This window comes from Ovis canadensis, chromosome 9, assembly GCF_042477335.2.
Source record: "Ovis canadensis isolate MfBH-ARS-UI-01 breed Bighorn chromosome 9, ARS-UI_OviCan_v2, whole genome shotgun sequence".
Taxonomy (NCBI): Eukaryota; Metazoa; Chordata; class Mammalia; order Artiodactyla; family Bovidae; genus Ovis; species Ovis canadensis.
The window spans coordinates 80,942,150-80,969,848 of NC_091253.1; the positions used below are offsets into that span (position 1 = coordinate 80,942,150).

The following is a 27,699-nucleotide window of genomic DNA, read 5'->3' on the forward strand; positions in this document are numbered from 1 at the left end:
GGTTCCCTGGACTATACAGTAGGACCTTGTTGTTTACCTATTTTATATATCATAGTTTGCATCTGCTAATCCCAAACTCACAATTTGTCCCTTCCCACACCGCTTTCCCTTTGGTAAGTTTTCTGTGTCTGTGAATCTGTTTCTGTCTCATAAATTAGTTCCGTTATATCATATTTTAGATTTCACATTTAAGTGATATAATACAGTATTTGGCTTTCTCTGACTTACTACACTTGGTATGATAATCTCTAGGTCCATCCATGTGGCTGCAAATGGCATTATTTAATTCTCTTCTATGACTGATTAGTATTCCACTGTGTATATCCACAACTTTATTCATTCATCTGTCAACGGAGATTTCGGTAGCTTCCATGTCTTGGCTATCGTAAACACTGCTGCAGTGAACAACGGGGTGCATGGATCCTTCTGAACCATGTTTTTCTCTGGATATGTAGTAGGAGTGGATTGCTGAATAATAAGGTAACTCTATTTTTAGTTTTCTAAGGAATCTTCATACTGTTTTCCATAATGACCATAACAATTTACATTTCCACCAATAGTGTAGGAGTTCCCTTTTCTCCACAAACTCTCCAGGATTTATTAATTGTAGACTTTTCAATGATTGGTCCAGCTTTTTAAATTGTTCTTAGCAGGACAGTCTGAATTATCTAGCTTGCTATTATTACCAGACTGAGAAGTCCAAAGAGATTTTTAAGCAGAGAATTCACAAAGCAGTATCAGACCCTTAAATTAAAAATCATTTTGGTAATAGAATGGGAAAGGCAAACTAGAATAAAGCAAGCCTGAAAAACCAATGATGAATCCTGTATGAAGCCTCATTTTAATATACTAAAAGACTCCTAATATAACTGAATATTGTAATTTTGGCTGTAGTTACTGATAAAAAGTCTGACGATTTAAAAATATTGAGCTTGGAGTCAATATTTTCATATGATAATACAGATTTTAAACTTTGAAAATATCTGCTAAACTAAGAAAGATACACTGAGAATTGCTTTTCTAATTAACTGATTCCATCTATAAGAAACTATCTATAGGAAACTATGCCTATGTTTTCAACCTTTCACTTGCTACTGACTCCTTATCCATAGTCAAAACAAAAAAAAAATTTTTTTTAAATCCCTCAGTTTTTCTTCACCTTTGTACCCATCCTGCTCTAGGTATCAGCCTTTCTGCTTTTTTTCATAGTTGAACTTTTAGAAATGAGTCTAGTCTCACTGTCTTTACTCCATCAAGAGATTCCACAATGTATTGCAATGGCTTCTGTCTTCCCAGTTCCCAAAACCTGTAAAGGAGACCAAACTAAGGACAAAATCAGAGGAGCTTTTTCTATTTTATTTTATTTGCTCTTTATGAAGCACCAAACTAAGTCCTTAATGCTCACCTTTCCTTTATTTGGTAACATCTCAAGTCCCTTGGTCTCTAAAACATTTGCTGTTTCCTGTTAATGCTCCTTTCCTCTACCTAGTCAAGGAATTTTTGAGTGTGGCCCACTTCTTATGCGAAAAGTTTCATGATATAGAATGCTACTGTTGTTATTTAGTTGTATCTGATTCTTTTGTGACCCCATGCACTGAAGCCCACAAGGCTCCTCTGTTCATGGGACTTCTCAGGCAAGAACACTGGAGCGGGTTGCCATTTCATTCTCCAGGGATATTCCCAACCCAGGAATTGAACCCCCATCTCCTGCACTGCAGGTGGATTCTTTACTGCTGAGCCACTGGGGAACTTCCATATAGAGTGCTAACAGAGCCTTGCTAGTTAAAATTATGTTCTAAGGATCAGCAGCACTGGCATCACCCGGGAGCTTACTGTGAACACAGAATCTCAGATTTCACTCCAGAACTACTGATTCACATTGGCATGCACAATAAATTTGAGAAGCACTGTTAATAGAGCTTTTGAAAGGATCAAGCTTGCAGACTGAGTAACTGACAGAAGAAACAGGCTTCTTTACAACTTCCCACTCATGACAGTAACACTAGCATCTTCAAACGTCTGTCAAACTAATTGTTTAATAGTCACTTTGATAGATTACTACTGTTACTAAATACCTTGTGTCTCCCTGGGGAGGAAAAATATACTGTACCATCCCACTGATGTCAGACATGAATAGAAACCTTAAGCCTTTTGGCAGAAGTATTAAGATCCAACATTATACTTCTTAGCTCTTTTTTCCTTCTATCTTAAGACCAGGGCTGTTTCATATAGTGGCTACTCCTAAAAGGCTATTACACATACACATACCTGTGCACGCACATCTAGTCATTCCTGTTTCTGCTCCTGGTTAAATTATAGTGCTTGGAAAAGAAAATTTCTTCAAGAATTCATACATAAGAAGCAAATCACCCACTAGGGGAAAAAGAATACAGTCTAGCTTGCTTAAGACACAAGAATGAGATTATACCAAGTGTATCAAAATAAAAACTCTAGGAATGATCAACGGATCTAACAGGGTGTACTGAACAATTATGTAGTGGGAAAAATTGCAAACATAATGTAATAAATACCAGGAAGTGGAGAGAAGAAATACGGGAGATGAACCATTCAAATAACCTAAGAGTTAAACAAACCCCACCTAAAACTGAAACAAGAATGTAGTAATACCAACCACTTAATATTTTTGTGAATTCTGCTTAACTTTAGACACACTATTTAGGAAATACTTTCTTAAGGCAAACAAATATTATCTTTTAGTCACTCTTTCCTTCTAGTCATCCATTCATCATTTATACGCAAACATACATAAAACTGGAGAAGGAAATAGCAACCCACTCCAGTATTCTTGCCTAGAGAATTCCATGGACAGAGGAGCCTGGTAGGGTACAGTCAATGGGGTCGCAAAAAGTCAGACATGACTGGGCAACACACACACATACATAAAATAGATCTGAACAATAACATTACCCTAAAATTAATAATATCACTAGATATTGGATTAGAGGTAGCTTTTAAACTTTAATTTTTGTTATGTATGACTTCATAGTTAGCAAGCATTAGTTTTACCAAAATTTAGAATCTAGCACCCACCTCTCAGTTAAGACAAACCATCAGATAACTGCATATCTGAATTAATCGTTTTGGCCCTATATGGAACTGTCTTTACAGTCTTGCATTTTGTTGTTATACCACTAAACTACATTAAGTAATGGTGTTAAAAAAATAGCTTTTTGAAATTAGAACCTGTATTTACTATAAAGATGATATTTTTTGCTGTGTTAAGAGTTACATGAGAATTTTTTTCTCTTTATTCTATCAGGAAAAGTCATGTTTCTTTTACCTAAGCAGGTTTATCTTTACCTCAGTGACACTAAGCTTCCCTGGTGGCTCAGAGGTTAAAGAGTCTGCCTCCAATGCAGGAGACCGGGGTTTGATCCCTGGGTCGGGAAGATCCCCTGGAGAAGGAAATGGCAATCCATTCCAGTATTCTTGCCTGGAGAATCCCATGGATGGAGAAGCCTAGTAGGTTACAGTCCACGGGGTCGCAAAGAGTCGGACACGACTGAGAGACATCACCTTCACCTTCAGTGACACTGTGATTTATTGCTGATCATATTTCCCTTTTTTTCACTGATGCTAGAAATCAAAGGCAAATTTTGGGCCTTTCCCTAATACATTAATCTGACCTTAAAATATGCCCCTTTTTGTATGAATATTCATTCATTCAACAAAATGTATTGTGTCTCAATATAAGTTTGCTGGTGGCCATCTAAGGAGTTTTTACACACAGAAGACTATTTGCAATTACTTTACTTTTTAATTAATCTTTGATTTATTGAAGTACAAATATAAAAATCCAGTTTTCCCTTAAGTCTTCAACTATGTCAGTGTATTATATTACAAAACTAGTAAATTTTAACATACTTTCTAAGATGCTTTCAATAGTTAAGTCAGAAAACAAACTAGACATCCTTAAATAATCCCATTTATAAACTAGAGTTAAATTCTCTCATCTATACTAAAAGGCACTTATAAATCTACTATATTTTATTGTAAACACTTTAATTGCCTCTATAACAAGAAAATCTTTCTGAACTCTTTTAACTCTAGTAAAGACATTACAATAAAGTTTTAAATATGATGAAAAGTTCTCTTTGGTATTCATTTTCAATTAAATTCTTAGACTAATTTACATGCACTCTAATAGGCCTAATTCTCTGAAATATAACAAATATTTTAAAGACCAAATACATTAACTGTTCCTAAGCTTAATGCAAAATACTAAGTATTTAACAAATTTCATCATTTCTGTATTTACTTCTGACCTTAACATGAACAAATCTTGACATACCCACTAAAAAAAGCAGTGATTCTCAAAGTGTGGTCCCCAAATTAGCAGCATCAGCATTAGCTGAGTTGTTGGAAATGCAAACTATGGGGTCTGGCTCAGAAGTACTGAATCAGAAACTCTAGAGGAGGGGTCCAACATTTTCAACAAGCCTTTGGGTGATGCTGAGCCACACTAAAGTTTGAGACTTACTGCTTTATTGTAGCCTGAAATACTCACAGGCAGTTCTGTCCAAAAACACAGACTTAAATTCAGCCATCCTGTGAGATGAGGAGCAATTCTAAAATGGGCAAATCAACTTTACTCGTGAGAACCAATGGCATCGGGAACAACACTGTTACGACTTCAAACTTCATCGGAGTTTCTATCAGAGCAGACTGAGGCTGTTTAGAAAAGATTCTTTCCCCACCTCCCACCTTAGGAAATGAGACTAAGACTGCAGACATCTAGGATTATCCTCTTTTATGACTGACCAGTACTCTTAATTAACAATTACCCTAACAATTGAACTTCCCTGGTGGCTCAGAGGTTAAAGCATCTGCCTACAATGCGGGAGACCCGGGTTCGATCCCTGGGTCAGGAAGATCCCCTGGAGAAGGAAATGGCAATCTACTCCAGTATTCTTGCCTTAAGAATCCCATGGACGGAGAAGCCTAGCAGGTTACAGTCCATGGGGTCGCAAAGAGTCTGGACACGACTGAGCAACTTCACCTTCACCTAACAATTGGGCTTCCTTGGTGGTTCAGATGGTAAAGTGCCTGTCTGCAATGTAGGAGACCTGGGTTCGATCCCTGGGTTGGGAAGAACCCCTGGAGAAGAAATGGCAGCCCACTCCAGCAGTCTTGCCTGGAAAATCCCATGGACAGAGGAGCCTGGTAGGCTACAGTCGATGGGGTTCCAAAGAGTCGGATACAACTGAGTGACTCCACTTTCTAACAATTGGTACCACAAATCCTTTACAGGGACTTGGTCTTTCCTGGGTTCAAGCTAAACTATTATCTAACTCTTTCAGACAATCTGCATCTCAATTTCCAACCCAAAATGTATCAAAGTTTTCTTACACTTTCCTTGGAGTTTGTATTTTCAGCTCAGTCATTTAATATTTTTCTGACTCTAAAGAAATTTCAACGACAATCCATCTTATCCTTTACCTAAATTGTTTTAACTTTAACACCAAACGAAAGAATCTTGCATTCTTCTCATGCTTTTTTCTTGTCTGACATAACTCTTAGAAATAGGAAGATAACACTCAAATGGATTTTGTCTCTCTCATTTCTCTGCCTTGCCAAGTTTCTTAATCAGGAAAATGGGTTAATAATAGTTCTTACCTCAGCAAGTTGTTATTAGGATAAAGCAAAAATATTTGCTAGTAGCTGCCCCACATAAAGTGTTCTTAGCTGCTCTAATTGTTGTCATTTTCCCAAAATATAGTTTTATTAATAAATGACAAAAGTAAATGAAAAGAAGCTTTAAATATGAGTTCAGATGTACATATTTAAAGTACACTGTCACCAAGTGGGAAATAGAGTTGCCATAACAGGAAATTTTATGATAAAAACTGTATTACAATTAAGTTGGAACTCTAATATTTATATTTAGAGCCCCACTGTTAATGGGGTTCTCAAGACAAGATTGCGAAAGTGGTTTGTCATTCCCTTCTCCAGTGTACCACGTTCTGTCAGAACTCTTCACCATGACCTGTCTGTCTCGGGTGGCCCTACACAGCATGGCTCATATTTCAGTGAGTTACACAAGGCTGTGATCCATGTGATCATTTTGGTTAGTTTTCTGTGACTGTGCTTTTCTTTCTGTCTGCCCTCTGATGGATGAGGATAAGAAGCTTGTGTGAGCTTCCTGATGGGAGGCACTGGCTGTGGGGAAAACTGGGTCTTGCTCTGGTGGGCAGGGCCATGCTCATTAAATATTTAATTTTCCGCTGATGTGTGGTGCTGTGCTCCCTCCCAGCAATTTGGCCTGAGGCGACCCAATCTTAAGAGTTTGCAAACTCTATGGTAGGCTGCAGGCTCTATAGCAGGAGTAATGGTGACCTCCTCCAAGAGGACTTATGCCAGCACTCCATGCCTCCCAGGACTGCTGCTGTCAGTGCCCCTGACCCCAAGGCAGGCCACTGTCAACCCACACCTCAGCCAGACTCCCAGTCACAGGCAAGTCTGGCTCAGTCTCTTGTGGGGTCACTGCTTTTTTCTCTTGGGTTCTGGTGCACGTAAGGTTTTGTTTGTGCCCTCCAAAAGTCTCTGTTTCCCCAATCCTGTGAAAGTTCTATAATCAAATTCCATAGACCTTCCAAACCAGATTCCCTGAATATTCATTGGAAGGATTGATGCTGAAGCTGAAGGTCCAATACTTTGGCCACCTAATGCAAAGAGGTGACTCACTGGAAAAGACTCTGATGCTGGGAAAGATTGAGGGCAGAAGAAGGGGGTGACAGAAGATGAGATGGTTAGATAGCATCACCAACTCAATGGACATGAGTGTGAGCCAATTCCAGGTGACAGACAGTAAAGGACAGGGAAGCCTGGTGTGCTGCAGTCTGCAGGGTCAGAGTTGGAGACGACTGAGCAAACTGAACAACAACAACAACTAAATACTAAAAAAAATTTTTTTTACATACTTATAACTATGTGATCTAGTAAACTGACTATAGTGATGCCTCCAAACAAGAGCTATGCTCAAGGCCTAAAAAATTTTTTTGAATCATAAAATAATTTACTCTTTGCTTGCATGAATGCTAAGTCACTTCAGCAGTGTTCGACTCTTTGCAATCCTATAGCCTGCAGCTTGCCAGGCTCCTTTGTCCACAGGGATTCTCCAGGCAAGAATACTGGAGTGGGTTGCCATGCCCTCCTCCAGGAGATCTCCCCGATGCAGGGATCAAACCCATGTGTTTCCTGCAGCTCCTGCACTGCAGGCAGATTCTTTACCACTAAGCCACCAGGAAAGTCCAATTTACAAACAAAAATGGGGTCATATGGTGTTTTCTTTGTAATTGTTATTAACTAGAGCAATGGTGTGATAAGCTCCTTAATGTGTTTAAGTCCCAATTATGGTTTTCCATAGAGGAGACTATAGTGTTGGAGTCAGCAAACACTATAAACTGTAAGACCAAAAGCAGACACCTTGAAGAGGATAGAGACATTAGTAACAGTTAACAGTCAGGTAAGTGGTCTGTTTACAGAAGAGTAAAATCAGAAACAGATGACCAAAGTTCTATTAGGCCCATCCTTCAATGGTAAAACTATTTTTACCATCATCATTACTGAACATGAAATGGTGACGGATAAGGTCACTAAAAACAAATGGAGTCCTGGAATACAGCCAGTCTACAAGTGTGGAAGTGTCTGCACAAGATATATTGCTACAACACACAGGATACTTTAAAGAACTGAAGGAAGAGTAACGAACAACAGAGAACTTAAGCAGCTGTTATAAAAATCTAAAATAATGGTAGTCACAAGCAAAAAGAGTAGAGGAAATCCTTGAAACAGACTAAGAGATACTCATTCCAAAGGACACAAATGCATGGAAAACCCTACAGCCAAAGCCAAAAAAAAAAAAAAAAGAGCTCTCATTTTAAGCAAAGGTTGAGCTAAAAATTAATGAAGAACCATTTACTTTTTACCTGCATATATACATGTTGCCTCTCAAAGGAATTAATTTAGAAAGCTGTACTTATTCAAGAGGAGGGGGTGATGAAATTATTGCTGGAACACTCATTTCTTGAACTATCTTCAGAACTCTGTAGGCATAACTATATAGACTTAAAATATTTTTAACCCCAAATGCTACTTTGTAGCTTTACTTCCCAACATGTTCACTAATCCTGTTCCAAATGAAAAAAAGAGCACCAGAGTTGAGAACGTTTTAGCCCATCTAATCAACCTCATTTACAAATAAGAAAATATAGGTCCAAAGACCAAGTAATTTTCACAAATTCTTTCAGCAAGTTAATGGTAGCAAGTACCTACCCACCTGATTGTGGCCAGACTGTGACATCACAAGGTTTCTCTAACTTGTATCAGAGACTTGGGGGCACCATGAATATTAAAGACTGGGCCATGAGTACACAAGCCAGCTTCATCAGAAAAGGACTTTGTATAATACTTTGAAGCTGCAACTCTGAAAGAGTGTCTGATATATTAATAGCAGTGTGCTCAATAAATGTTTCTGAATCAATGAATCAGATGTATATGTTTGGGCTTATTAAAATATTCACCATATCCTTTCCTGGTTAAAAGTTACCCCACATATTCTTCACCTGCTTAGAGGCTGGTCACATTTCAACTGTTTTCAACAAGTCAACTGAGATCTTACACACACAAACAAATCTTTTATTCAAACACAAGTTCCAGTCCTCATCCCTGGTCCACCTTTAAGAGGATTCTGCACCTGATTAATGTTCTTCAAAGCAGAAACGAAGTACATAACCCTTCGTTTTTCTAATTTCATAAACAGGAGTTGTGAAGAAAAGATTTTATGTAAAGTGAAGAAAAGTTAACCAAAGGGACCATGCTAAAAATTACATTTTAATATTCAAGTTTCTTCAAAGCTTAAACTACACACTTAAACACAAATCCACAGATGTCCTCACTGGTTCACTGCTTTAAAATAAACCGTAGGATGTGGGGCTGTGGATAGTTTATATTCTCTGTACTTTTCTCTAATTCCTAAACACTCTAATGCTCATATAACTTACTCTCATAACACCAAAATGCGTATCAGAACAGGTAACAAGGATAAAATATGACCATGAGAAGTCTGAGGAAGCCAACGACATTGGAGAAGTCACCGTATGCATGACGCCAATACCGCTTCAGCAAGGGCTTTAGAAAATTTCTTAGGATATCAGCATCGTGTCATTACGATTGATTTTTTTTTCTTTTAAGAATAGCACAACTGCACTATGACGAAAGAAAACACAACAGGCGGTAAAAATGACAACTGAGAAGTTTGTTACGTTCTGCCCCCTCAAGGCAACACGCAGCCTTTCAAAACACACGATACAAAAATCCGGGTTCCTGTGTACGTTACGCATTTTCTTTTTCAAAGTCGTATCAAGTAAGCGTCGATGTGAATTCTCACACATGTCAAATAAAAACAATGACCCAGCCCAAACCCAAGCCAGACAAGGCGTTCTTAACGATCCACTGAGAGGAAAAACACGAGGGTCATAACTGATTCAATATTCACCTCCTAGTGGGAGGGAAAAACTTCAGAGCTCCTACCCTTGAAACAGTTGGCGCGGTAAAGTCGAGTCCCGGTGCAGAAAAGCAGGAAGAGCAGGGCAGGAAGAGACGCGACGCAGCCCCGAGGAGGTCTTCCGCCCCCAGCGCAGAGCGAGCGCTCGGCCTCCTCGGCCCCCGCCCCGGCCCACCTGCCAACGCTCGCCCGGCGCGCGCCCCCTCGCGCGGCGCCCACCCGGCCGCCGTGCCCCCGACCCCCCTGTCCTCAGCCCGGGTCGGCCGCGCGGGACGCGAAGGAAGGCTGGGCTCACCGGGTCCCTCCGGGCTGGACGGCGCCGGGGGCCGGTGGGGCGGGGACCCGCACCCGGGGTCCCCCTGGGCGGGCTCCCTCAGGTAATCCTCGAAGCGCACCTGACGGGCTTCGCCGCCACCCCCGAAGCCCCACAGGCGGTTGGCTGTGCCCCGCAGAAGGCGCCCGCTCTTCCCCGTGAACGTGGTCAGGTAGTCCATCCTGCCACGGCGGGCAGGAACTCAGGAGGGGGCCGACGGTTTCTGCTGCGACGGCCGCCACTCGGTGCGCGCCCGCCCGCGCGTCCCACCCGACAGCGGGGGCGGCGGCGGCGGCTCCTCACGCCTCCCGGGAGGCGGGGAGGGGGGGAGGGGACGGCAGCCGCTCGGCCCGGGGGCGACCATCAGGGAACCCTGCGGCGGGGGAGCAGGAGCGGGCCGAAAGTTTTTGAAAAGTTTTTGCCGTTGCTTCCTAACGCCGACTCGGGGCCAAACTTAGCTTGGAAAGTAGACACATACTTCCTGGAACAGAGGCCGCGCCGAAAAGCGGCGGCCTTTTAGCAAGCCCGGCGGGGCCTGTCCGCTTCCCACCCCCCCGGGCCTGGCCCCAATGGAGCCGGCCCGCCCCGCCCTGCCCCGCCCTCCCCGGGCCGACCCGACCGGACTTTCAGGCCGCTGGGGGAAGGCTGGGGAGGGCGTTTCCCGACCCGAGGACCGACAGGGGCGTCAGGGTGGCCCTGGGGAGGCTTTGCTGGGTTTTGCGCAAAGCTTGGGGCCTGGGAGGGCAGCGTCCAAAAGTTTCTCTCCGTCAAGAAGTTTCGGGGGGGGGGGGAGGGGCACGAATGCACAGGAAACTTTTTGCAGTTTGAAATTTTGGGGGAAGGAGGCCGAGTGGGTGAGAGGAAGGAGAGGCTAGTTTTAAGGTCGTAGTTAACACAAAACAGCCCAGATTAAGATGCTTCCTAAGGAAACCATCTTCGTAAAATAAAGCATCAATCGTCTTGTTCGAAGTTCTCTGTGGCATTAGGAACTGATGTTAAAAGAGTTTGACATTCCATGACTGGTCCTGTAAGGCAAGGTAATTAGGGCTTTAATGTGCACCTTTATCCTTTAAGGAGAGAAAGAGCAGTGACATTTGACGGGCATTTAGTACCCAATTTTGACTCCTATGAGAGCTGGTTATTCTCTTCCTTTTACGTCTGTTTGAAGGATCTTTAACGAAGTGGGCTTCCCAGGTGGCGCTAGTGGTAAAGAACCCGCCTGCCAATGCAGGAGACAGAAAAGAAGCAGGTTTGATCCCCTGAAAGAGGGCAGGGCAACTCACTCCAGTATTCTTGCCTGGAAAATCCCATGGACAGAGGAGTCTGGTGGGCTACATACCGTCCATAGAGTTGCAAAGAGTAGGACACGACTGAAGCCACTTGGGAGACTTGACTCTTATTTTTTCCCATGCACTAAATAAAACTTTCTTGGAATTACCAATTTATTAATGTATTTGAAGAAAAGGTTTAAATTAGAAGTTGGAGAGCTAATCATACCTAACAATGGAGTCCAGAAAACATCTTTCAGGAACTTAAGTGTTTTGCCAAAACCATTGAAGATTATCCTCTGGGCCGCCCACCCCTGCCCCCTTTTCAATTATTTGACTGGTCTTTTTCTTACTGTCACCATTTTCAGCTTAACAGGTTGAACAGACTTCACCATTCTAACAGCAGCATTACTTTTATACTTGGTTAAATGTATAGAATGTCTGGGCTACGCCGCATACACCGCAAAGTGTAATTCACAGTGTTTCTGAGCAAGGACGCAGGCATGTGAATATCCAGCAACCATCCATGTGTTCAGATGTGGTGCTTGGGAAAACACTGCTCTGGACTTCCTTTTGTACCTCCTAGGAACCCATCTGGTAGTAGTAAGTGGCTTCCAGTTTTTCTGAGATTTCCATTTGATAAGGAAGCACTAAGTTTAGCGCCACTTCCAAAAATTAGGCTCAGTAAGCTTTAAAAATTGAATTTCAATGACTTAACTCTAATCCTGATTAACTAAACTGAAATTATTTTATTTTTATAAAATACATATTACATCTTCACATTTGCTATTTATTTTGTGATAATCATATGCACAACAGTGGTTGAGTTTTTTATACCTGATAAAATCTGCACTTTACTTCTAACCTTAGCAAGAACCTGTACTCTACCAGTTCAAACACTGGTTTACAAGCAGTTAACCTTTTTTTTTTTTTTTTCCTGCTTCAGTTTCATAGAAACCTAGAGCTCCAGACAGAAACTTTGATGATTAAGTGCTTTACAAGTTTTTATTTAAACTCAGCCAAGCCCTTATGTCTCTAAAATCCATTTATTCATTTCATCAGCTTTCCTTTTTAATTCTTCACATTTGTTGTCTGAGCTGTCACTATTCTCCTGAAGTTACCAAATTCATTACTCAAACATGTTACTTGGTCTTCTATATGACTCAAAATCATAGGCCATGAAATATAAACACTCACTTTTCTTCCCCTTTTCTTTGTAATCTACAGCAAGCTCATCTCCATATATTGCCTCAGAAGAAAGGAAGTCCTTGCTCTTGTCCATGCCTCTCCTCCAAATTAATTCTTGACCTTAGTGTGTTATTGTCTATGACTTGCCAGCCTTATTATTCCTTTGTGCTTTACTATTTTTTCTCTCTCCATTCTGGTTCCTTCCTCCTTATCCTACCTGTATCATCCACATATGTTCCTCTCAAGCTTTAAAAAAAACAACAACAAAAAATGGCCTTCCTTATATACCATGCCTGACTCCTCCAGCAACCCTTTGCCTTATTTTTAAAATAACTTTACTGACATATGATTTTACAAACCATATAATTCATGTGTTAAACGTGTACACTTCACTGGTTGTTAGTATATTTAGACAGTTGTTAAACCATCCCAAATCTGATTTTTGAACATTTCTATCATGGACACAACTTAGTGACTGAACAATAACAAAAATTACCTCCCAAAGAATCTTCTTATCCTTTGTAGCACTCTCCATTTTCACCACAGGCATAGACAACAACTAATCTACTTTCTGTCTCAATGGATTTGCCTTTTATAAACATTTCACATGAACTGAATCATACAATATCTGGTCTTTGGTGTTTGACTTCTTTCAATTAGCCTAATGTTTCTGAGGCTTATTCATGTTGTAACATGTATTAATAAGTAATTTCTTTTCATTGCCAAATAATATCTTATAGGAATAGATAATTATCCATTTATAAGTTGATGGACATTTGGATTATTCCCACTTTTTAGTTATTATGAGTAATGTTGCTATGAACATCTATGTATAAATTTTTTTATGGACATATATTCTCATTTCTCTCTATACCTGAGGTTGAATTGCTGGATTTTTTTTTTTAAATAACATAGTCTAAGTTTAAGGTATACAATGTGATAATTTAATAAGAGTATATATAGTAAATATTGCAAAATGATTACCACAGTAGGGTTAATTAACATTTCCATAAACTCATATAATTACCTTCTTGGTATAGTTGCTAAGAGAACATTTAAGGGTTACTCTCTTAGCAACACTCTTCAACTATATCATACAATATTGTTAACTACAGTCACCATGTTATATGAAAGATCTCTCACAAGTTATTCAACTTAAAATTGGAAATGTAGGGGCTTCCCTGGTGGCTCAGTGGTAAAGAAACCTGCCTGCCAATGCAGGAGCCAACGGGTTCAATCCCTGAATCTGGGAAGATCCAACAGGCCTTGGAGCAAATAAGCCCCTGCACCACAATTATTGAGCCTGTGCTCTGGAGCCCAGGAGTGCAACTACTGAGCCCACGTACTGCAACTACTGAAGCCCGAGCACCCTAGAGTCTGTGCTCAGCAACAACAGAAGCCACCACAATGAGAAGCCCATGCACTGCAACTAGAAAGTAGCCCCTGCTCGCTGCAACTAGAGAAATCCCATGCAGTAAAAAAGAAAAAATTTGGAAATATATACCATTTGACCAACATCTCACCATTTCCCACATCCTCCAGACCCTGGCTTCCCTGTGGCTCAGAGGTTAAAGCATCTGCCTGCAATGCAGGAGACCAGAGTTCGATCCCTGGGTCTGGAAGATCCCCTGGAGAAGGAAATGGCAACCCACTCCAGTATTCTTGCCTGGAGAATCCCATGGACAAAGCAGCCTGGTAGGCTACATTTAGTCCACCGGGTCACAAAGAGTCAGACACGACTGAGCGACTTCACTTTCACTTTCCAGACCCTGGCAACCACTCTTCTACTGTTTCTATGAGTGCAATTTTTTCAGATTCCACATGTGAGATCATACATTGCACGACCTGTCTTCGTCTGACATTTTAGTCAGCATAATGCCCTTAAATTCCATCCATGTTATTGCAAATGGTGTTTCATTTTCATGGCTGAATAATATTTCATGGTGCATCTAAACCTCATCATCTTTATCCATTTATCCAGTGATGGATATTTAGGTTGTACCCAGGTCTTAGCTATTGTGAATAAGGCTGCAGTGAACATGCGGATGCAGATATCTCTTTGAGATAATGATTTCATTTCCCACGGATACATACCCAGTAGTGGGATTGATGGATCCTACGGTAGGTCTATTTCTAATTTTTTGTGGAACCTCCATATTATTTTCCCTAGTGGCTGTACCAGTGTATCCACACCAACAGTTCATGAAGGTTCCCTTTTCACCACATCCTTGCTAAATTTATCTCCTACCTTTTTGATAACAGCCATTTTAATAGGTGTGAAGTGATCATATTGTGGTTTTGATTTGCATTTCGCTGCTGACTACTGATTGGAGAGAGAAATGGCAACCCACTCCAGTATTCTTGCGTGGAGAATCCCGGGGACCGAGGAGCCTGGTGGGCTGCCGTCTATGGGGTCGCACAGAGTCGGACATGACTGAAGTGACTTAGCAGCAGCAGCTGACTAGTGATGTTGAGGATGGTTTCATGTAACTGTTGCCCATTTGTATGTCTTCTTTGGAAAAGTGTCTATTCAGATCCTCTGCCCAGTTTTTAATTCAACTGTTGGTTTTTTGCTATTGAGTTTTACAAGTTCCATATATATTTTGGATATTAACCCCTTTCAGATAAGTGGTCTGCAAATAATTTTCTCCCATTTCTTAGGCTGGCTTTTTATTTTGTTGATTATTTCTTTTCTGTGATGCAGTCCCTCTGGGTTATTTTCATTTTTGTTGCCTGTGCTTTTGGTGTCATATCCAAAAGTTCACTGCCAAGATCAGTGTCAAGAAACATTTTCCCTCTGGTTTTTTTTTAGAAGTTTTATGGTTTTAGGTCTCACATCTGAATTTTTAATTTGCTTCAAGTTAATTTTTGTATATTTTGTACAATAGACGTAGAATTTCATTCTTTTGCATGTGACCACCCAGTTTCCCCAGCAACATTTATTATTGGCTCCCCTGTCAAATATTAGTTGATGGTATATGCATGGTTTATTTTTATTTCTGGGTTCTTGATTCTGTTTCACTGGTATATATGAATATACCATATGTGTCTTTTCTATGCCAGTATTCCACTTTTTTTTTAAATTGGAGGATAACTGCTTTACAATGTTGTGTTGGTTTCTGCTGCACAACATGAATCAGCTCTGGGTGCTTGCTCAGTCACTCAGTTCTATCTAACTCTTTGTGACCCCCTGACTACAGCCCACCAGATTCCTCTTTCCATGGAATTCTCCAGGTAAGAATACTGGAGTAGGTTGCCATTTCCTACTCCAGGGGATCTTCCTGACTCAGGGATCGAACCCGTGTCTCCTGCGTCGCCTGTATCAGCAGGTGTATTCTTTACCACTGAGCCACCTTGGAAGCTGTAAGTGTACATATATCCCCTCCCTCTTAAGTCATCCTGGCCCCGGCCCCCCATCCTAGCCCTCTAGGTCCTCACAGAGCAGTGAGCTGAGCTCCCTGTGCTACACCGCTGCTCCCCGCGGCTGTTTATTCTGCACATGGTACTGTATGTGTATCAATGCTGCGCTCAGTTCGTCCCGCCCTCTCCCTCCTCCACTATGTCCACAAGTCTGTGCTCTACATCTGCATCTCTATTCCTGCCCTGCACAGGTTCATCAGTATCCACTGTTTTGATTACTATGACTTTGTAATAAATTTGAAATCAGGAAGTGTGATGTGCATCAGTTTTGTTCCTCTTTCTCAGGTGCTTTGGTGATTTGGGGTCTTCTGCAGCTCCATATGAATTTTAGTACTGCCTGTCCTATTTCTATGAAAAATTCCATTGGAACTTTGATAGGGATTGCACTGAATATATAGAACACTTTGGGTAGTATAGACACTTTTAACAATATTACAATCCATGAACATAGGCTACCTTTCCATTTATTTATGTCTTTTTCAACTTCTTTTGTCAGTGTCTTGTAGTTTTCAAAGTAGAGATCTTTCAGCACCTTGGCTAAATTTATTCCTAAGTATTTTATTGTTTCTGATGCTATTGTGAATGAGATGATGTTCTTTCTTTTTCAAATAGTTCATTTTTAGTACATATGAATACAAGTGATTTTCTCTGTCGATTTGTATCCTACAACTTTATGAAATCTGTTTATTATTTCTAGCAGTACTTTTATTGGAGTCGTTTTAAGATTTTCTGTGTACAATGTCATATCATCTGTAACTTTACTTCTTCCTTTCCAATTTGGCTGCTTTTTATTTCTTTGTCTTGCCTCAGTGCTCTGGCTGAAACTGCCAGTACTATGTTGAATAAGAGTGGTGACAGTGGGCATCCTTGTTTTCTTCCTGATCTTAGAGGAAAAGCTTTCAACCTTTCATTGCTGAGTGTGATTTTAGCTGTGTCTTATCATATATATACCCCTTATTTTAAGGGGTATGCTACAGCTGCTGCTGCTGCTGCTAAGTCGCTTCCGTCGTGTCCGACTCTGTGTGACCCCACAGACGGCAGCCCACCAGGCTCCCCGCTTTCTGTGATTCTCCAGGCAAGAACACTGGAGTGGGTTGCCATTTCCTTCTCCAATGCATGAAAGTGAAAAGTGAAAGTGAAGTCGCTCAGTCGTGTCCGACTCTTCGAGACCCCATGGACTGCAGCCTACTAGGCTCCTCTGCCCATGGGATTTTCCAGGCAAGAGTACTGGAGTGGGTTGCCATTGTCTTCTCCATTTTAAGGGGTATATACCCAATTTATTGGGAGTTTTTGTCATGGAAGGATATTGAGTTTTGTCAAATGCCTTTTCTTCATCTATTGAGATGATCATATAAGTTTTATTCTTCACTGTACTGATGTAGTGTATAAGATTTATTGAGTTGCATATGTTGAAGCATTTTTCCATTCTAGTAATAAGTCCCACTTGATTGTGGTGTATGATCCTTTTACTGTGCTGCTGAATTCTGTTTACTAGTATTTTGTTAAAAAAATTTGCATCTATATTCATCAGAGGTATTGTCCTGTAGTTTTCTTTTCTTGTAGAGTCTTTATCTGGCTTTAGTATTAGGGTAATGCTGGCCTCATAAAATGAATTTAAGAGAATTCCATCCTCTTCAATTTTGTGTAAGAGTTCAAGAAGGACTAATGTTAATGTTTTTTTAAATGTTTGGTAGAATTCACCAGTGAAATCATCTGTCCTAGACCTTTCTTTTGGGGGAGGTTTTTTATTATGGGTCCAAACCTCTTACATTATTGCTCTCTTAAGATTTTCTAATACATTATGATTCAGTTTTAGGTTAAAGTTTTCTAGAAATTTACCTGTTTTTCCTAACTTTTCTGATTTGTTGGTATACAAAATTTTTCATAGTAGTCTCTTACAAACTTTTATATTTGTATGTTATTAGTTGTTTTAGTTTAGACTATATTAGAAATAATTTCCCTATCTCTGCTTTGTATTTTTTTTAAAGGGATTAGAAAAATGCAAGAAAGGAGCAGACTATGGCCACCTACCCTACTCCCTACCCTGGGCCTTCTATGGGTGCTGAGCAGGCTCTACAACCAACACAGGCACAAAAAGCATTTAATGAATGAAGTCAACAAAGACTGGTTAGAAGCCACTCTGTGCCTACTCTACTAGTTTTCTGGGAATTAAGGAAGGAAGAGGTGGAGAAAAGATTCTTAAAACACACAAAGAAATGTACAATAGCTTTGTTAAGACTCTCAGACTGAGTTGGTCCTACTACACATTGCATGATACATAACTGCATGCATTTATGTTTGCTCATTAAACCCTACATGTTGTGTGACATGAAACCTCTCAGCTTTTGCTTTCTCCCCTATTTAATCATCTCTAACACTGCAGCTGGGTAATCTCAAATCTACAGATCTAACTGTTGCCTTTCCTCAAATTAAAAAAAAAATTAAAAAAAAAAAACAAAACCTCCTCTTCACAGCAGTGGAATCCTGCTGATAATGAGAATCAGCTGTGGAACATTTTTCAAAATTCAGATATCCCAACTATACCCCAGAGAACCTGATTCCAGGATTGTAGGGTGTGTCTCAGGAACCTCATTTTTTGATTATGAGCCATGTTTGAGATCTGCTCCTTATATTATAGTTCTTCAAGTGTTTTGCACATTTAGTTCATACAAATCACACATTTACTTTTGAAATAGGACTACATGACTAATTTTAACAAATACTGAGCCACTGAGCAGAAGTGACATGTTTTATACTCACATGTGTAAAGAAACAGCCACTGTTTAAAGGACTCAGTTTTCTACACTCCACATGCCTCCGCCCCTGCCTCGGCAACCAAGGATACTACCTGCGTTAGCTGGCATGTGGTGAGATGGTGGCAGCATCTCCAACAACCTGGATCCAGAAACTATGCAGATCAGAGTCCCTCCCCCCAACTTCAACCTGAATTGGACATGTAATATGAGTGAGAAATAAATCAAGAAATAAACACTGCTACAGTAAGCCACTGAAGTTTAGGGATTCATTTGGTACCATAGCATAAGCTTAGCCAACTTGACTGATATAAGGGTTTGTAAATGCTTAATTTACACTGATTTTTATCATACCTTCCAAGTTAATATACAAAACACTACCTGATTTATGTTGTCAAGTTCATGTATCTGATTTTCAGGCTTTTCTTGCCATTTTTATATTCTGACAAGTATTCTCAGGTTCCAAGATTATGTATTAATTTACCATTTAAATAATGTATATGAATAAGGACTTGCTTGACATTTTGGAACCAAAAGCAAGCAAACAAACCAAGCACAATGAGTAGAATGGTGAGGTATGTGTGTGTCAAGTCACGTCTGACTCTGTGCAATCCCATGGACTGCAGCCCGCCAGGCTCCTCTGTCCATGGGATTATCTAGAGAACAATTCTGGAGTGGATTGCCATGCCCTCCTCCAGGGGCTCTTCCCAACCTAGGGATTGAACCCACGTATCTTATGCCTCCTGCACCGACAAGCCAATTCTTTACCACTAGTGCCACCTGGGAAGCCCGAATGGTGAGGTAGTCATGCAAAAAAGAGCCCATCAATCATCCATCACTCCCAATTTAAAACTTTAGTTTCATCCATATCAGCCCAATTCTCTCAATAAATGTTTTTAGGATCAGAAAATATTATAAATTTGAACTTGTAAACCATATGCATGATCTTGTGTGTGTATGCTTAGTCGCTCAGTTGTGTCTGACTCTTGGTGACTCCATGGACTGCAGCCCTCAGGCTCCTCTGTCCATGGGGATTTTCCAGGCTAGAATACTGGAGCGGGTTGCCATTTCCTTCTCCAGGGGATCTTCCTGACCCAGGGATTGAACCCAGGTCTCCTGCATTGCAGGCAGAGTCTTTCCTGTCTGAACCACCAGGGAAGCCCATGTATGATCATAACATGCCATTTTTATGTTTATATATTGGTTTTAGGTAAAACAATATTTTAAAAAGTTTGAAAATAATTGCTTTTAGAGCTATAAAGAGTAAGTCTCAATTCTCTTTCACACGCTGCCCTGAATTTAGTAATAACAACCTTGTCAGACCTGAAAGAGACCTTGGTGTTAATCTAGTTTCATCTCTTATCTTCATAGATTTGTTAGCTAAGGCCCAGAGAAGTCAAGCGAGTCTCTCAAGGTCACACGCTTGGGTAAGAACAGAGCCAGAAGAACCCAGGGCTTTCCTACAGTGAGTGCTGCCACATGAAGTTCTCCTTCTCTGACCTGAGCAATTAATTGTGACTCTCAATTCACCCAAACATTTGTTAAAGTGGCAGGATTGCCCATCAACTGTTTTCCAATGTGAAAACTAGGTCAAACTATTTACTTTTGAGATGCAGCTTTCTTATGTATAAAATAAGAACAAATAATACCTTGAATGGCAACCCACTCCAGTACTCTTGCCTGGAAAATCCCATGGACGGAGGAGCCTGGTAGGCTGCAGTCCACAGGGTCACAAAGAGTCGGACACTTACTGAGCAACTTTGCTTTCACTTTTCACTTTCATGCATTGGAGAAGGAAACGGCAGCCCACTCCAGTGCTGTTGCCTGGAGAATCCCAGTGATGGCGGAGCCTGGTGGGCTGCCATCTGTGGGGTCGCACAGAGTCGGACACGACTGAAGCAACTTAGCAGCAGCAGCAGCTTTATTTTGACTGTTTAGACCCATACTATTAGACTCACTGTCCCTTGGCCTTAAGTAAACAAATTAAGATTTATTGTCTTCAGAGTTCAGTCTATATACTTCTAGATCAGGGTTCAGCAAAGTGTGGCTTGTGGATCAAATCGAGCCTGATACCTGTTTTTATCAATGCAGCTTTATTGGAACACAGTCACACCAGTTCATGTATGTATTGTCCATAACAGCTTTTATGTTACAACAGCAGAGATGACTAGTTGTGACTGAGACCTTATGACCCAAAAGCCCCCAGATGTATTCCCATGCTGTTTTCGGAAAAATTCTGCTCACCTGTATTCTAGGTTGCTGAGATCATTTTGAAACTACTCTTGATTATTTCACGGAAGTATCATTCCATTATCTCTTTCCCTGAGCCAACTACAAATTTATCTCTAAGTTGTTCACAAAAATATTTGGGACTTGGGCAGGTGAAGTCCCAGGGCACAAACACAAGAAAGTGCCTTCAGTTGACTGTGATTACCACTCACTGGACACACGTATCTGAAGTATGAATACACTACCTGAGGCCATCGCCCAGTTTTCATTTGTCAGCTATGTCATGTAACTGTTAAATGCTTTTCTATTTAGAAGATGAGGTCCAGACTCCAAGTGATCACTGTTTTTCCCTTCCCAATGGGCTTCAAACGAACTTTGTTGTTTCTGTATCCTTCAACTCCACTTTAGCCCCATCTTTTGAAATCTGAATTCTTCATCTAATTACGCTTTTCTGGCAGATCTCCTACTACCCAGGTAGAGACTGGTTATCTGTCAACAAATCTGATTATTCTTCCGAGCTTTCTTTATGATCTCGGTGCCCAAGTGACTGAGTATTAGCCAATGGAAGGATTGCAAAAGTGATGTGTGCTTCTTCCAGGCCTGGCCCATAAGGGCATCCCACTGATGACCCTCCATGGTCCTTTCCTTTCACAGCCTGGAAGCAGATGAATACAAAGACCCGAGAAGCCACTTGTTAAAGATGGCCATGAGATATAAGGAAGCTGGGTCCCTGGATCTTCTCTTAGAAGGGAGCCACCCACCACTGAGGAACATCAGTTTCAGATGTGAACAAGAAATAAACTTGTATTTAAGCCATTATCTATGTTTTGAGGTTTGCTTGTTATAAAAGGGAGGGTAATATTACAAGTTCTCTATCATTCTCAGCATATCACTACCAAAGGCTCTATGACTGCATATCAAAATATCCTCATAACCCAGTTTTCTGGACAAAGAGGTTACAAGTCATGCAGAGTGGATGTAAGGGGTCTTTCACTATATCCTCACCTACCTTTGCCTAAATTTCCATGACACAGTTTTTGTTTTGTATTTTCTAGTAGTTCATTCATTAAAAAAAAAAATAATGCCCAGAGGTTTGTGAACTGATTCAATCATTCAACAGATGTGGTGCCCTCACTAGGCACCAAGTAAGTGCTAAACCAGACAGACGAACTTCTGCTTCTAGTAATTCCTGATTAATATTCTTAAAGAACTCAGTAAACACCGCCGAGATAGTTTCCTCAGCTGTCATCACACTGGGATAGCAAAGGTGACCTAGTGTCTAATGAAAACAGTATAAGTTCATGACATTTGACACGGGCCTGACATATGATCGGTGCTCTGTTGGGAAGGAAGAAAACTTTCCTCTACCCTTCTAGGTTCCCCTGTCTAGACTAAGAATTAAATCGACGTGTAGCTCATTCATTCTTTTTTTGCAGGGGCAAGGGCTGCACTGTATGTGGGATCCCAGTTTCCCAAACGGATCAAACCCATGGCCCCTGCATTGAGAGCACAGAGTCTTAACCACTGGACTGCCAGGGAAGTCTAGCACATTTATTCTTTTTTTTTTTTTTTTTTTTTGGCACATTCATTCTTAATTGAGAAAAGCAAAGCAAAATAGGCGCAGTTGTTCTGTCTGTTAATAGTTCAGCAATGTACATCTTCCTCAAGAAGAGAGCCTCACACTTCCTTCTTATTTTCCTTTATTTTAGGACTTCCTTTTTCATAGAATGATGCTAGTTGGCTGGTTCTTTTAGTGTTTCTGAAAACTCACTCTGGGTTTTAACCTTTCTGACACTCTTCATAGTTTTATGCCACCCTTTTTTCTTGGTTAACATACCCTTCCTACTCATCTGTTTCAGGATCAAAGTTGAGAGAACACGGTAAGTCACTGAGTTCTCCCCATTTTACTTTCTCAATAAGATTAGTTATGACTTTGATATTTTGGAATGCTATCATCTTTCCTCTCTTTAGCTCTAATCTTTGACATTTGATTAAAATGTCTTATTTATTATCTGTCTGGTCAGGAAGTTCCACATGCCATATGTCATGGCCAAAAAAATTTAAATCTATTTGGGGTTGCTGTTGTTGGGCTTCCCTGGTGGCTCAGATGGTAAAGAATCCAGCTGCCAATGCAGAAGACTAGGGTTTGATCCTGGGTCATGGAGATCCCCTGGAGAAGGAAATGGCAACCCACTCCAAACAAGAATACTCCAGTATTCTTATTCTTGCTTGAAGAATTCCATGGACAGAGGAGCGTGATAGGTTTCTGATGAGTCCAGGGGGTCGCAAAGAGTCAGACATGACTGAGAAACTTTCAGTCCCCTAGTGGCATTCAACAAGGACAGGGACTCCCTTCACTGCTTAGAACAAGGCCCAGCACATAGTAGGCACTCAAGTATTGTATCTGTTGAATGAATGGATGAGTGAAATCATGTCCATCTTTTCTCTAAATTTGATCCCAACTTACTTTTCTTTAACTCAAGAAACAGATGTAATTAAGTCTAGCTTACTCCCTCTCTTCATTATTAAGGAGTACCAACTATCCAACTCTATTCTCTCAAATTGCAGTTCTCAGCCTTGGCTACACATTCTAGGACTCCTATGGATCTTCTGAAATCCCAGTGCTCAGGTCACACTCCAGATCAGTGAAATCCAAATCTCTTAGAGGTGGGATACAGACCTTAGGAGGGACATTGCCTAGGTGACTGCAGTGTGTAGCCAAGATTAAGAATCTACACTGGGCTCCTGTTGTTTCTGTAATACAGTTTTCTTTCCTGTTAATGAAAATTAAGTCGAGAAACCAGTAATGATTATGACATCATCTTGTGAGGGGTCCTCAGGTAATAACAATGAACATTTATCAATTGGTTACTATGCCAGGCATCATACTAGTTCAGTTCAGTTCAGTTCAGTTGCTCAGTCATGTCCAACTCTTTGTGACCCCATGAATTGCAGCACGCCAGGCCTCCCTGTCCATCACCATTTCCTGGAGTTCACTCAGACTCACGTCCAACGAGTCCGTGATGCCATCCAGCCATCTCATCCTCTGTCGTCCCCTTCTCCTCCTGCCCCCAATCCCTCCCAGCAGCATTAGAGTCTTTTCCAATGAGTCAACTCTTTGCATGAGGTGGCCAAAGTACTGGAGCTTCAGCTTTAGCATCATTCCTTCCAAAGAAATCCCAGGGCTGATCTCCTTCAGAATGGACTGGTTGGATCTCCTTGCAGTCCAAGGGACTCTCAAGAGTCTTCTCCAACATCACAATTCAAAAGCATCAATTCTTTGGCGCTCAGCCTTCTTCACAGTCCAACTCTCACATCCATACATGACCACTGGAAAAACCATAGCCTTGACTAGATGGACCTTAGTCGGCAAAGTAATGTCTCTGCTTTTGAATATACTATCTAGGTTGGTCATCACTTTTCTTCCAAGGAGTAAGCGTCTTTTAATTTCATGGCTGCAGTCACCATCTGCAGTGACTTTGGAGCCCAGAAAAATAAAGTCTGACACTGTTTCTACTGTTTCCCCATCTATTTCCCATGAAGTGATGGGACCGGATGCCATGGATTTTGCTTACATTATTTCGTTTGATCTCAAGTCCTCCCTCAGAGGAAAGATAATTAGTCCCACTTTGTAAACAAGGTTACTGGTAACCTCAGGGAGGTAAAAGAAAGTTTGCTTTTTCATTGGTGATTTTGCCTCCCAGTAGTGTTACTAGATAAAATACAGGTTATTGTTTAGTCACTAAGTTGTGACTGACTCTTCTGAGACCCCATGGACTGTAGCCCACCAGGCTCCTCTCTTCATGGCATTTCCCAGGCAAGAATACTGGATAGGGTTGCCATTCCCTTCTCTAGAGGATCTTACCGACCCAGGAATCAAACCCATGTGTCCTGCATTGGCAGGTGGATTCTTTACCACTGAGCCACCAGGGAAGCCCTCAAATATAGGACTCCCAGTTAAATTTGAATTTAAGATAAAGTGCACATATTTTTTAAATAAAATTCTATACCAAACTTTGCATAGGACATAATCATACCCAAATGTCATTTGCTGTTCACCAGAAATTCCAATTTACCTGGGTGTTCTCTAAATCTGGTGACCCCACCCCCAGGGAACATTTAGCTATGTTTGGAGATATTTTTGGTTGTCAAATGGACGGCATGTTCCTGGCATATAAGTAGGTTGAGGCTAAGGATGCTGCTTAAGATCTTACAATGTTCAGGACAGCTCACACAAAAAAGAGTCATCCAGCTTTAAATGCCAGCAGTGCCCAGGTGGAGAAACCCAGATCTAATAGACGGTGGGAAAGATAACTGCATTATGGCTCTGGCAACTTTTACAGTTTGTCTTCAGACAGCCTTATTTCATCCTCTGCCTAGCTAAAATAATATTTAAGATTCTTTTATATTTGCATTTTAGTATGTTGTGCCTAGGGATAGCATGTTTCTATGGATCCTGATACCTCTTCAGGATCAGGCTATGGCCACCTGTTGCAATATCTTTCTGTGCTGTCTTTTTCAGCCCCACATTTTTACTTACTGTTTCCAAATCTATGTGTTTCCAACTAAGATGCCTACTGGCTGAAGTCCTCTTTGCACGACGGATGTGAGTCTGAGTGAACTCTGGGAGTTGGTGATGGACAGGGAGGCCTGGTGTGCTGCGATTCATGGGGTCGCAAAGAGTCGGACACGACTGAGCGACTGAACTGAACTGATAGTTAGCATAGAGAAATCTGAGACTGAAAGAAAGGCGTGATTAAAAAAAAAACCCAGACGGCAAAAGGACAAGACAGATGCATGCAAAATAGTTTGTTACTAACAGAATGATGCTTCTGTAGAAAAGAAATTTGGATGTTGTGAACACCATTAGCATGAATGGCAAGTATTTGATAACTTCTAATGAAAAGACTCTGATGCTGGGAAAGATTAAAGCAGGAGGAGAAGGGGACAACAGAGGACAAAATGGTTGGATGGCATCATCGACTCAATGGACACAAGTTTGAGCAAGCTCTGGGAGATAATTAAGGACAAGGGGAGTCTGGCATGCTGCAGTCCATGGGGTTGTAAACAGTTGGACACGACTGAGCAACTGAACAACAACAAAGGCGTGCTATTTGCAGGTGTGTTTTCGAAACTTCAGCAAAAGAACACTGAAATGAATTTTCCTCAGTGACTTCATAGAACATGCATTTAAGAGCTTGTCATGAAAAAATCTAAGTCAATTTATTTTATAGTATGCATATATTCTAATTTTATTTTAGAATCTTAAAAAGCATGCGGGGTATTCTTTCAAGCACTGTGACCAAACACAGGCTGTATTTGGTACAAAGTTTTAACTATTTCTTAAACATTGAACCCTGTGCCAGAATTTGAATTTCAAAAGTTTGTCTTTTTCAGGTGTAACTTTTAACACACTCACTTTAGGGTGTTTCTAAAAATTGATTTGCAAAGTAACAGATGTCAACTTTATGCCCCCAAAGGTCAAACACATATTTGAGTTACTTCCCAAAGTAAAAATCACTTGCTATTCAGACTTTTAAAATATATATATATGCTTATTTTTATTATTTCTAAATAGAGGATTACTATGTTTTAAAATCATCATATCACTTTATTTCTCCAGAAAAGAAGAGACCATGAGTTTTGGATAATATAAAGAGTCCTATCCAAAGGTTCTCTTATCCTAAGGTCTTGACAAGGATTATCTGCATTAGCTAGAGATAATAATAATTATCACAACAGTCTAATGCACATATACAGTTAGTTGAAATACACACACATATATATACAATGAAGTATAATTGGTTCTTAATAAATATGAATTCTTTCTACTGCTCAAAATATTGAATGTTTATAAGATATGTGTTTGGTGTTTCTGGACACACTTTATGTGTCTGTCTCTGAAACTATTAGTTGACTGTCTATGTTAATTTGACTTTACTACTCCACTCTCTTCTGGTTCATTTCATAAATATCCTAAACAGATACATCAATTCTTCAATAGAAGGCATCAATTGACAGTTTACACACCAGAACTTTTTGAACTCTTTGCCCCCAAATCCTCATCTTATTCTATCAGTTCTAAACTACCATGCTAAGATCCTTACCCGGTCCTAACCAAGTTGTTACACTGAAAGATCTGCTTTAAATTTGAAAATCTCAAAAATCTCAACTATTACCCCCCTAGTCTTCTCTCCCATCCAAACACAAGGCACTTCAAAGGCTCTTTTGAGCCTCTATACCACAATAAACTCAGCCTTGTCTTACAAAAAGGTAGTTTTAGGGATATTTCAGGGAGCCAACTTTTGACATTAGATTATGAATTCCTAAAGCGTCTGCCTCTAATGCGGGAGACTTGGGTGTGATCCCTGGGTCAGGAAGATCCTCTGGAGAAGGAAATGGCACCCCACTCCAGTATTCTTGCCTGGAGAATCCCATGGATGGAGGAGCCTGGTAGGCTACAGTCCACGGGGTCGCAAAGAGTCGGACACGACTGAGTGACTTAACTAACTAACTAACTAACTAACTAAAGGGTTTCCCAGCTGACGCTAGTGGTAAAGAACCCGCCTGCCAATGGTGTAGATGTAAGATAGGTGGATTCAATCCCTGGGGCAGGAAAATCCCTTGGAGGAGGAAATGGCAACCCACTCCAGTATTCTTCCCTGGAGAATTTCATGGATAGAGGAGCCTGGAGGGCTACAGTCCATAGCATCGCAAAGAGTTGGACATGATTGAAGTGACTTAGCACACACATGAATTCCTAGAAGGTTGCATCTAATGTCTCACTAATCTTATCTGCAGTTTTTTTACAGGGTTCCTCTGGGCAGGTGGTTATCAAAATTTTATCTTCAGACCACCAGCAGCAGCAGCATCCAGGATCTTGTAAGAAATAAAAATTCTCAGGCTTAACCTCAGCTCCATCAGAGGACTGGTAGAACCCAGCAATCTGTGTTTTAAGTAGCTCTCCAGGGGATCCTGATGTACTCTTAAGTTGCAGAACTA

The 27,699-nt window shown here is 40.8% G+C and overlaps 1 protein-coding gene and 1 long non-coding RNA gene across 10 annotated transcripts in view; one reads left to right on the forward strand and one right to left on the reverse strand.

Annotated features, from left to right (window-relative positions):
• The window catches only part of OXR1 (oxidation resistance 1), a 517,492-nt gene that overhangs the window by 81,089 nt on the left and 408,704 nt on the right, over positions 1-27,699 (reverse strand). For 2 of the 9 annotated variants that reach the window (XM_069600390.1, XM_069600388.1), the window contains exon 1: positions 9,922-10,327. The exons of 5 other annotated variants lie outside the window; for them this stretch is intronic. Coding sequence is in view for 2 of the 4 variants with exons in the window: in XM_069600386.1 (XP_069456487.1) it covers positions 9,822-10,020 (199 nt within the window). In the remaining 2 variants the exon portion in view is untranslated. Of the gene's footprint in view, positions 1-9,821; positions 10,377-27,699 lie in introns of those variants that run through there. 2 more of the 9 variants (XM_069600386.1, XM_069600383.1) reach the window with 2 other exon arrangements.
• LOC138445903 (uncharacterized) lies at positions 17,780-21,512 on the forward strand. Its single transcript, XR_011259035.1, has 2 exons — positions 17,780-17,842; positions 21,352-21,512. It is a non-coding gene; the product is annotated as an uncharacterized lncRNA (long non-coding RNA).